The 12,689-nt window shown below is 35.6% G+C and overlaps 1 protein-coding gene across 11 annotated transcripts in view; it reads right to left on the bottom strand.

The window, feature by feature from the left end:
* LOC106873483 (synaptotagmin-6) overlaps positions 1–12,689 on the bottom strand; it is a 286,327-nt gene that overhangs the window by 133,741 nt on the left and 139,897 nt on the right. For all 11 annotated transcript variants that reach the window (XR_001409880.2, XR_008263443.1, XR_001409879.2 and 8 more), the window contains one exon: positions 9,474–9,639. Coding sequence is in view for 7 of the 11 variants with exons in the window: in XM_052965623.1 (XP_052821583.1) it covers positions 9,474–9,639 (166 nt within the window). In the remaining 4 variants the exon portion in view is untranslated. The remainder of the gene's footprint in view (positions 1–9,473; positions 9,640–12,689) is intronic.

Here is a 12,689-nt window from a genome sequence, read left to right as displayed (position 1 = left end):
CACTCAATGGGCAAGTTTCATAGCTGGTTTTTTTTTTATCACAATCCATCTGCTTCGCTAATTCTCTGGTCGGTTGACGTGGATTTTCGTGAAGAAGTTGATTCAATCGCTCTTCATCGAACTCAGTTGGTCGACCAATGTGTGATCCTTCCTTTAGGTCAAAATTCCCATTTTTGAAGCGTGAAAACCAATGGCGGGCGGTACTTTGAGGCATTGCTCCTTCTCCATACACGGCACAAATCTCACGAATACCTTCGGCGGGTTTAACACCTCGATTTAATGCAAAAAGCAAATGGTGTTGAAAATGCTTTTTGTCCATTTGACATTTTAATGATCTGAAAATACACAAGAATCAATAAAATTGAAAAATCAAAACACACTATCTTCTAGAGCAAAAGATTCTCTTTCAAATAACATGAAACATTTTGCAAATGCGTTTTATTTCTGCGTGCATTTTTAAATTTGTAAAAAGCGCTCATGAATCATTCCTCATCCAAATAGAAGACAATTGTCCAAGGTCACATGCAGTGGAACTAAACCCATCATCATATGATTGGAAAGCAAAGTCCTTACTACACAGCCACACCTGTGCCTGTATATATAATTATAGCCTGAAGAAGGCACGTTATAAATATCTGCCTAACCACGTGTCTCAATGGCAAGAATCTATGACTAGGTCTTATTTTAATACAGTGTACATTAACTGATACATTGATACATACATACATACATACATACATACATACATACATACATACATACATACACACCTACATTCATACATACATACAAACATACATACATGTATACATAAATTACATACATACATACATACATACATACATACATACATACATTAGTCCACATGTCTAAACATTCAAAGAGTTGCGTATAGTCCCTGATAGCATGTGTATGGCTTAATATAGCAGTGTTTCTTTGCAAACACTTTGTTAGAGTAATAGATACCACCCATGGTATCTGTTGACAGCCAAGTGCATTGGGTCACATGAGACTCAGTATTGTTGATACAGTGACAGCACAGTACCAAAGACAGGGGATGAACTACAAACATTTTCTTTAACAATTCAGCAATCTCTTGACTAAAACAGCTGTGGTTCCCTCCGCCACATCCCTCCCTCCCTCTCTCTAACTCTCTCTCTCTCTCTCTCTCTCTCTCTCACACACACACACGTCTCTCTCTCCCTTCCTCCCTCTCTTCCTCTCTGTCTCTCTGTCTATCTCTTTTTCTGTATTTCTTTATGGTATCTTCATGTCAAGAAATTGTATTTGTGGAATCCATTTACAATGCAATGTAACGGCGCCTTGACATAGGACATCATGGTGATATTGTACACAAACATATTTATAAGAAAACAAACTAAAGATTTTGAATTCGCTGAATCATTTTGATTTTCGTGTTACAGACAACAATGCTTGTTTATTTGCCCATTTATCACTTACTGAATCTTAAACGTAACATTTTAATCAATACGTTTCTTTGTCCATCTAATGTAATTCATAAAATTAAAATGTCCCACGAAAAATACAAATATATTGACAACCGTTTAGTAGCAGACTGTCCTTCGTCCGATGTACAGATTAAATGAGCATTGCTTTGTCAAACTTTGTTTTCAAAATACATCAATAGAATCTCATGAGAAATGATAAAAACGAATTGAATAGAACTGATTCAAAAGAGAGAGAAAAGGAAGGAAAATAAAAACACAAGCCATAACTATCTGGTAAAGATGTGATAATAAAAAACAGTATTTTATTAACAAAACATAAAGGACGCCATCTTGTTATCTTGTTTACCTGTTTTTATTCATTCATATAATTTTCCTCTTACAATACAGTAAAATACAACAAATTCATTACAAACGTGTACTAAACATAAAATAGTGTCAACTTAGATATGAAATCACGTATAGTCATGAAATATGAATTACACATGGTTTAGAGAAGACCAACATTTTTACAATATAGAAACATACGCACACAATTGAACCGACCATTCTAGTACATTGTAAGTGACTGTCAATTCTCTAGGTGCTTTGGCGAGGCATTACTTCGTTACGGTATTATTTTCTCCTTCATAAAAATTAGTAAATATGAACTCTACTAAAAAGTATTCCGAGATCTTTCGTTTTGCTGTTAAGCAGTTTCAATCTTTTATCGTTTACTTGTCTCAGTCACTGGACTACCTTAAAGTGTTTAGTCGAACAAATCAATCCCATGTAATTATTCTTTCATTTTCATAGGCTGAACCGCTATGTTATGGGAACAGCCCGATTATCAATCGATGGTGTTGAACACACACACACACACATGTGCTGCGCGATGGGACTGAAACTGAAACAACATGGTAGCAAAGCGAGCTTCTCAACTACATAGTCATGCCTACGCCTACAAGTTGGTAGCAAAACGTTCCCAAACTAGTTCTGTAGCGCATCAACATATGGCAGCTGACGGTTGCGTACGCAGTGAGATTTAGCAGTGACCTTCATGTGGAAGTGTGCCGAGTGACATTGTTGTATTTACTTTGCAAGTTGTGAAATTTGTGCTTTTGTGATCATTGTGTACGCTGTGGTTTGCGATTTTGTCATGGACAGGAACGTGAAATTTTGCGATATACTTGAGAAACATTGAGCATGCTTCAACAAGCTTCCGGCGATGAGGCAATGGGTTGCACGCAATTTTCCGAGTGGCCGGGACGCTTTAAAAGCGGAAGAACGTCCCTAGAAGACGGTGAGTGATCTGGAAGGCCTGCCAAGAGTATCACCCCAAGAAATGTGGTATTGTGCATCGAGAATCCGTCCCCGCAAGGCCAGACCATCAATCGAGAGTTCTACTGCGAAGTTTTAAAGCATTTGAGGGAGGACATTAGACTAAAGTGACCGAGTCTGTGGAGTGTGAAGAATTGCATTCTTCGCGACGACAATGCACCATGTCACCGAACTCTCCTTGCTTGAGTTTCTCACCAAAAACAACATGGTATCATTTCTGCACACGCCCTGTTCGCCAGATTTATAACCTTCCATCTCTTCCTCAAGATTAAAAGTCATTTACATGAGGAGAAAAAAAAAACAGACAGACAGATGGACAGGCTGAATCTGGTTTGGAAAACGCATTAGTTATTGAGTGAAGGATTGGAATATAATCTTACGTTATGTTATTTATGCCGCCATTTAGCAAACACACCAGCTATATTTTATCCCATACAAAATTCAACTATTAGGTTAGATAGACACCAACGTATTTGAGTGTAGACATGTTCAAAAGAAAGCAAATTGTAGACTCGGCTCTTATAGTAACACCGTTCAACTAACTATAGGTATGGAATATTAATTTCAAATTCATCATATTCATTTGCACATCGGTTTCACACCGTAAGATTTATAGCAAAAGACAATTCTGCATAGGAAACAAAGGAGAATGTTTTGATTCACATAGTATCAAAGTCGCTGATCATAATTTCAGCTAACATATAAGATTACGTATGCTCTTTAAGCACGATTTTAACATGTAAATTACCGAGTTTAGCATGTAAATACCGAGAGAGTGGGACGTGATAAGGAAATCAAAAAGGTTGCTGTATAATTTAATCTCTGAATTTTTGTGCGGGATTAAATACAGTTGATGCGTTTATTGTATGGCGAATCTAAGTAAGGTAGTGTAAGCTGAGATTTCAATTCATCACTCAATGATTTGTGTATTTCTCAACTTGTATGCAAGAGGAGCTGTAGTCAGTAGTTAGCAACTGTAGTCAGTAGTTAGCCTTGGTAGAAAAGTTTCGCACTGGTAACATGAAATATATTGAGCTTCCAACGCTTTCGAAGAACGTAATTAATATTTATTGGACCCCCAACATGTTCTAAGAATGTAACCCTGTATACTGGAGTTTATCATTGAGAAACCGATAAATTTTAAGGTTTTAGTGGTGTAAATTTAGAATTACACGCTTCTTATTTCTTTATTACCCACAAGGGGCTAAACATAGATGGATCAAACAAGGACAGACAAAGAGACTAAGTCGATTACATCGACCCCAGTGCGTAACTGGTGCTTAATTTATCGACCCCGAAAGGATGAAAGGCAAAGTCGACCTCGGCGGAATATGAACTCAGAACGTAACGGCAGACGAAATACTGCTAAGCATTTCGCCCGGCGTGCTAACGTTTCTGCCAGCTCGCCGCCTTAGAATTACATGCTTCTACCGAAACAGAGGCTTCAGCTGTCTCACACTGGTTACGAGCCTGCAAGACTGCCAGTTTATAAGTTGATAAAAAGATATTCAAACAGTGTGTTTTTTGCTTAGTAAGTAAACATATGATTGAACCATTTGTTATTATATTATTACAACTACTTATAAGTGGGTTATTTTCTGAAATGCATCAAATCCAAATGTCTCTTATTGGGAAGAAAATATCTTCAGTTAAATACACAGTCCGCTTATTCTTTGCTTTTACACATTTGAAAATATATTCTTTTTTTCTTTATTTGTTTCTGTCATTGAAGTGAATCTATGCTGATGCACGGCTTTGGAAGATTTAGTCAATCAAATTAACTTTAGTATGTTTTGGGATTTGGTTTGCAGGATTCTTTATGTGAGTTTGTGTGTTGAATCATATTTTATTGTGTCTGGGGTGAGTCATTCTCTTTTAGTGCCTTATTTTTTAACACACTCACCGGTAAAATTCCACTCATTTACTTATTCATTTTTCCTAAAATTTTCGTTGCATCTTGCAACCTTTTCGAAAATTTTAGGAAAAATAAATAAGTAAATGAGTGGAAACTTTACCGGTGAGTGTGTTAAATAATAAGACACTAAAAGAGAATGATTCTCCCCAGACACAACAAAAATAACTTTAGTACATTTTCTTAAAAACTGGTACTCATTTTATCGGTCTGTTTTACCGAACTGCTAAATTTCAGGGACATAAACAAATCAAAATTGTCAAGCGATGCGAGATAAACATAAACCGGACACACATACTCATAGACATACAATACGGGCTTCTGTACAGTTTCCGTCGAGCAAATTCTTTAAGAAAGCATTGATCACCTTGAAGTTATAGTAGAAGACATCTGCGAATGGTACTTCTCAGTGGGACTGAACCGGAAATTACGCGATTGCGAAGCTAGTGTAAGTATCTTAAAACTTACAAAGTCAAAATTGAAATTCAAATGTTCATATCCACATTATTCTAGAGATGCGGGTGAAAATATGGTATCATAAAGATATTCGATAAAGTTACAAAGCTACGGTTAACATATTTTGTCTAACTGCGAACAAAATTTCGATCGACAGCCCCAAATTAAAGAAATTCAACGCAATCAATGATCAGGAAATTGCTATCTCAACTTTTGTTTGAGTTTCATCATTTCTAATAATGTTAAATATCGTCCTTTGATTGTGTTTTTATAGTGAGACTAAGCAAGTTTACATATGTCTGATTATTGTGTCGTGTCTATTATAATGTTTGTGAATACGCCTACGCCATTGTCTCGATGGGAGAATTGTATAGTGTTTATACCTAATCCAGTGGAAACCAGACTTGCTATATGTCAAACGAAAATTGAAATTACAATTCTCCGACAGTTTATTTATATTTAGTAAGTGCTCTTGTTAACTTTTACACTGAAATTCCTTTCCATCGAGATTAAATATGTTTACACATATCAAATTTATTACAACTCAGAAATATATGAAGGAAGTTATCGGTTTCTGGTTTGTCAAATATAATTAAAAGTGGTTCTAATGGTGGGATTGATTTAAGATTCATTGTTCGCAATTCCTGACAAAAGTGTTTTACTTCACTTATGTCACTAATACCATTGAAGCAGGCATTAACATCACAGAGTCATTGTCAGCTCTTGTAGGTTTGAAACCTTATATATATTTGTGAAATCAAGCCGTTGATTCTCTGTGTTGAGAACCCTGCGAAATGACAAGTGATTTGAGTTATTTCAGTTCTTAGTGGAAGAGATTTCACTTGTAGTATTAATGTCCGTGTCACTGAGAATAGAATGAGAATTTCTTTATTTTTTGACAGGGATGGGGGCTGAAGTTTAGGGCTTTGGTATTTTGTCAACATACAAATCCTTTATTTGATTTCCTTTCCATGCATTACACCAAAAGGTGCAGTAAATAACCATCGTAATGGGATGAATGCTTTCTCTATTTCCTTCTTTCAAAATAATATCATACAGAAAGTTATTAATGAATGGAGTACAAAACGACAATTTTCCAACCTTAATGTCTGCAATGCTCACTAATATAGTAAACTTGAAGAAAGGAATTTAAGCCTTTCCAGATTAACCTAATGAAACAGTATCAGTTTAGAGCGAAAACTGAGAAGAGCATCTGCTATATATTCAAAACTTGGTTTGGAGATATTAGTTTTGAAATCGGAGAAGAAATAATCCACACCGCCATAGAACATTCCATTAACCTCTTGGGTATTTGTAGATAGTGTTAATTCTATGTATATTTTTGTATAGATTTCGTACATAGAGGCAAACAGAAAACTTGAAATAGACATTCTGACCGAAATCTTGGCTGTCAAATTCTTTATCTTTATAAACACTCAGTCAGTTATAATAGAAACCGACCCTTGAAACTATAAATTCTCAATTACAGCCAGATAGATCAATTTTATAGATTTCAATTATATACTTCTACGGAGGTTTAAATTATAGGACATTAACTTTCTTCTCAAGTTGTTGTTATTATAATAGATCGAAATCCAAACCAAATCTTTCTTGCGAATATGCCTTTAAAAAATTGATGTATCAGAAAGCTTATATGAACTGTAATAAACAGCAAATATACGTATCGACAGATATCAATTTATACAGATATACGTGCTGTCTTTCTAGAACGCAAAATGATTTTTGGAAAGCAATTCCATTATTAAAAAGCTAACGAGATTTCTCCCAATGTCTTGCACTTCATATGAACTATATATATAAGCTGTATATCACGTTTAGGAAATAAATCGATGCTGTTCTTTTACTATAACTTCTCATTGTATCAATTTATTACATTATATTATATAATCTATGTTAACATTCTTATTTTATATTAATTTCTATCCTACGTCTTTAAATCTACGTCATTTCACATTCAAAATACACAATTTCACACTGCCACAAGTGCGATAGCAAGACAGATATGAAGGTGACCTAATCAATTCAAGTGTAGTTTAGTTAGAAAAATTACATTTTGAAACTTCCAATACGAGCTTTGCTTTTTTTATACTTTATTTCTATATTTATTTCTATATCTCTTTTGCAAAAGCTTTTGTCATATTTGAATGTATGCCATCCTTAATTAGATTAGAAGCATGCTAATGGATTTGTAACAAACTGACTGTTCATCTCCATGCTTCGCTATAGCAACAATGGCACCGTTGCAAATATGTTTGATCATATAATATTACTGGTATAGAATTTTAAAATAAAGTTAATGTATTCCCGTACTTTTAAGAGACTCTCCAAGCCTTGTTATTCGATCGACCCGCTCGAGAACAAGGCAAACTAGAAAATATTCCGTGAAGATGCTTTGGGTTATTGATTGTTCTAACTTGACATTAAAATAAATTTTTGCGCATTAAACGAACAACTTCGCATAAAAAAATAAGTAAGACGTGATGGAATCTTGTGAGTGAGGAAATTTTTGCCTTGAAAGACGTGGATCATGAATTCTGTCAGATGAAATAGAATTTCACAGAAAGAAGAGAAACTATGTAATTAGCATAAATACGATTTATAGGAAGTGAAACTAAAATGATATTTTGTATTGTTAGAATTTGTACCTGTTGTTTGTTGCTATTTCTTCCAGTCATAAGATGTCAGTTACTGTCGATATTTACCAGACTCGTCGCATGTGTCTTGAAATCTTTTACAATTCTTTCGTAACATGACTCAAATTAAAATTCTATACCACTTTTAAAAATCTTCCACATATATTTTCAAATTAATACAAATATATTTGTGTATATGTGTGTGTGTACGTGTGTGTGGGGGTGCAACGGCCCAGTGGTTAGGGCAGCGGACTCGCAGTCTTAGGATCACGGTTTCGATTCCCAGACCGGACGTTGTGTTTATTGAGCGAAAATACCTAAAGCTCCACGAGGCTCCGGCAGGGGGTGGTGGTGAACCCTGCTGTACTTTCACCACAACTTCCTCCTACTTTTTCTTCCTGTATCTGTTGTACCTGTATTTCAAAGGGCCAGCCTTGTCACACACTGCATCATGCTGAATCTCCCTGAGAACTACGTTAAGGGTACACGTGTCTGTGGAGTGCTCAGCCACTTGCACGTTAATTTCACGAGCAGGTTGTTCCGTTGATCGGATCAACTGGAACACTCGTCGTCGTAAGCGACGGAATGCCAACGACGGCGTGTGTGTATCTGTGTGTACGTGTGTGTGTATGTGTGTGTGTGAGAGAGAGAGAGAGAGAGAGAGAGAGAGAGAGAGAGAGAGAGTTTGTTGAATTAAGGACGAACCGTCAAAAGCACATATATAAATTTAGCTGTCCACGACGATAATAGCTTAAGTCCTGACACCTTTACATAGCAGACTAATATCCTATGCTTTCGATTGGGGAGCATATCAGGTATGCCTCTTCCGAGAAAAGGTCAACAGATTATGAAACGGTCTGTCAAGAATGTCCCCTTCTTTTTTTCTGCACATCAACAGTGTCGGAAGACTTTACATTCTTATAATTTCCATCCATGCCTATGCTTTCTAATATTTCAAATTATTCTACTCGTTCTCTTTCATGCGGGTGTGCGTTATATATTCAGGTATATGCACACACACACACACACAGATAGATAGATAGATAAATAGATAGATAGATAGATACATACATACATACATACATACATACATACATACATACATACATACGTTAAACATGAAGATAAGTGCTATCTTTAAGCTTAATATAGGAAGCCGGAGCTAGTAAATCAAAGACGTTTTCTTTGGGATTATTTCATTTGGTTAACGTACGAAAATGACTGGAATTCAATCCATTCTTCGAACCAAAATCTAACCGTTCGTGATTTGGAATAAATTCACAGTAAATGGATGTTAAACGTTAAAATGTAAGAATTCTAGATGTATATTAAAAGAGTTAAACAAACATCAGAATGTGCTTCAATCGTACTTCTTTGGATAACCAAACCGTTGTTTTCGCTTTGGCTTATTTATATATATTTCTTTCTTCTTAATGGTAAAACTTAAACATACATAAATATCACGTTAAGCTTCAAGAAGCCAGACAGTCCTAATGACTTCGTATATAGCAAAGTATAAAAAAAAAATTTAGAAGGAAAGCTTATGCTCATGCTGTTACTATAGCATTAGTTACGTAAGCTAGATGAATTGGCAACCATGAAGAACTGAATCAAAATCGTCCATCTTCTCTGTAGTCAAAATTTAATTATAAAATAATTGCTTACCAAAAGATGCGTCAAATACAGAGCTATCGACACTGGTATCACTTCGTGCGCTGATGCTGCTGGTTTCTTCTGGATGTTGGTCGCTACGTGTGCTACCTCTGGATACTGTCGAAGTAGACGATGAATGGGGTTGAACAGTCTTAGCTTCTTTCGTCATCTGTAACTCCTGTTAAGATATAAACAGAAATATTTGATTATTAAAAAGCATTTATTCGTTGATATTCCTTGTATTTCTTTCCTTTTTGGATTTTTTGTTTTCCGCTAAAATTACAGATTTAAGAGAATTAAGCATAGCTTCAAGTCCCAACATCTACAATCACTGAACTCGTTACTCGAAGACATAATTATGCGTTTCATCATGATTTTGTACTATTGAACTGAACAAAGAGACGCAAATTAATCCCAGATAGCATAAAACTTTATAGAATAAATTGATTATTATGGAAAGGAATGGAATTGAAATTAAACCAACGACAAATAAGATAGTTCTCAAAATTCTCTTTGTTCTCTTCAATTTGATCATTGTTATTACGAGAACACTGTTGGAGACAATTTGATTATTCATGCTGGGCTGGTTTCTAATGTCCGTAAAGTTATTTCCGGATTTTATATAGCTATACTTATGAAATATCATTTAATAATACACGGCCTATATTTCGTTCATTTATATATTTCTCTTCATTGGTGGGGTGAACAGCGCTGTAAATACGATTTTAAAAAGAACAGTTGAAATGGTTTTTATATGGTTATTTTAACATGCAAAAGTCAATCGCGGATAATGATACAACGGTATGATGAGATGTTGAAATATAACCATCAATTGTCAAAGAATAATTAGGATTTCAGGCATGGGTGTGTGGTTTCTAGTTAAATCCCATTGCGAGGTAGCTAGGGAGCAAGTGTCTTCTGCTATAGCCCCGCACCGACAAATACATTATCAGTGCATTCGGAAAACAGAAACTGTACAGAAACCCGTTGTGTATGTATGTATGTATGGATAGATAGATAGATAGATAGATAGATAGATAGATAGATAGATAGATAGATAGATAGATAGATAGATAGATAGATAGATAGAGACAGACAGGCAGACAGGGACAGGTAGATAGATAGATAGATAGATAGATAGATAGATAGATAGATAGATAGATAGATAGACAAACAGGCAGGCAGACAGACAGACAGACAGACAGACAGACAGACAGATAGAGACAGACAAGGACAGACAGACCGACCGACAGACAGACAGACAGACAGACAGACAGGCAGACAGACAGACAGATAGATAGATAGATAGATAGATAGATAGATAGATAGGTAGATAGATAGATAGATATACATATAGGTATATATATACATGTCATTTTGCCTGTGTTTTCCCCCAGTCACTTGACAACCGGTGTTAGTTTGTTTAAGACTCCGTAACTTAATAGTCCAGCGAAAAGAAACCGTTAAAACAAGTACCGCACTTAAGAAAAATAAATACAGGGACCGATTTGTTCGACTAAGACCCTTAAAGATTGTGCTTCAATATGATCGTTGTGCAATGACTGAAACAAGTAAAGGAAGATGGAAGAAAATGCTACAAATCCAACAACATTTGACTTTTCCTCATTTAATAACTAATATGGTAAGCATTTAATACTTTCTTTAAAATTAGATTTTGAGTAATTTATGATCACTAGTTGTTGATGGTAATGTGATATGTGAGTCTGATTTACTAAAACCGCGCTATTTTACACTATCTTCTGGATGGATGGTATGTCATCTTTGTTAGATATAATGTTCTAGTCTGTGTGATATGTGCTTGATTTATTAGAAACAGGTCATTCGATACTGTCCGGTAGGAGTAAAATAATTTATAGCTGTCTTCAATAATTCACAGGACACCTAGTCTAGCGTTCACTCTGATGTGTGTAACGAATAATGAGCGCTACAAATATGGCCTTCGCTCAAAATTAATGAAAATTAAACAGCACCAATATCTATCGATATATGATGGGAACGGATTTCGTGAAAATTTGTTTCCCAGCTTTTTTAAGTGGAAAAACAAATTAACGAAAGTTAGGTACTGTAATAGAAGGAAGATTTTGGAAATAAATAATGCGGGGGAATGAATAACAGTCAAGCATAGTATCCAACGGTACTATGAAGATGAATATTTCGGGAAAACATATTGATAATGACTAGATAAACTCTAGAGAAATCTAGCACCAAGTTATAAAAGCTTAAGAAACACCCTATCAATGGTAAGCTAAGATTCATATCAATTAATTATTCTCTATTCATACACAACTGATTAGATTTCTTAAGCTGGATTAACGTAGTGAATCAGGGACGTTAAGCTGCTTAACAGAAAGTAATCTGTCTGCAAGTGGAGTTTTGATGTTATTATATTTAGCTTTAAGAAAACGGTTTGGAATTAATTTAGAGCAAACTGTCTGTTGGGAATCCATTCCCTTCTCCGTTGTTTCACATAGGGCAGGAGTCGACTATTGTGATATAAAGACGATTAAAGGGTAATATCTAGTTAGTTGCCTCCCAGAACAATTAACTGAATTTATGAATGTCAAATGGTTCATTTAAGAGAGAAACGGACATCAGACTGCAATAAGCAGAATCACTGCCATATTGATGTCATGGTTACTTATATAATCGATACAGTTTATTACATATGAAGGAATTCTTTTTAATTCTGTTTTGATTTATCTGAGTTTACTTTTCTGTCCTTACAATTTTCTTTTAGCAAACGAGCACTAAAGTATGTCTAAATTGTGTATTAATCTTTAGAGGAAAGGCAATACTCTTGAACCCCTTCAGGAGATGGCGTAGAGGGATGTAGGCATTCTCAAGCCTGATGTCTGACCCTAACGCTAGCAACGAGTGGGTTCCGCTAAAGGTACACAAGGTCCCAGGTGGTATTAAATCGAGTCACGGTTTAATTTTATCGCCCAAGATAAATAATTTGTAGCATAGGCGCAGGAGTGGCTGTGTGGTAAGTAGCTTTCTTACCAACCACATGGTCCCGGGTTCAGTCTCACTGCGTGACACTTTGGGCAAGTGTCTTCTATTATAGCCTCGGGCCGACCAAAGCCTTGTAAGTGGATTTGGTAGACGGAAACTGAAAGAAGCTTGTCGTATATATGTATATGTATATATATATATGAGTGTGTGTTTGTGTGTCTGTGTTTGTCCCCCCACCATCACTTGACAACT

Source organism: Octopus bimaculoides, chromosome 2, assembly GCF_001194135.2.
Source record: "Octopus bimaculoides isolate UCB-OBI-ISO-001 chromosome 2, ASM119413v2, whole genome shotgun sequence".
In the NCBI taxonomy this organism is placed as follows: domain Eukaryota; kingdom Metazoa; phylum Mollusca; class Cephalopoda; order Octopoda; family Octopodidae; genus Octopus; species Octopus bimaculoides.
The sequence above is the reverse complement of the archived record's forward strand: the minus strand, read 5'-3'. Positions and strand labels throughout refer to the sequence as shown.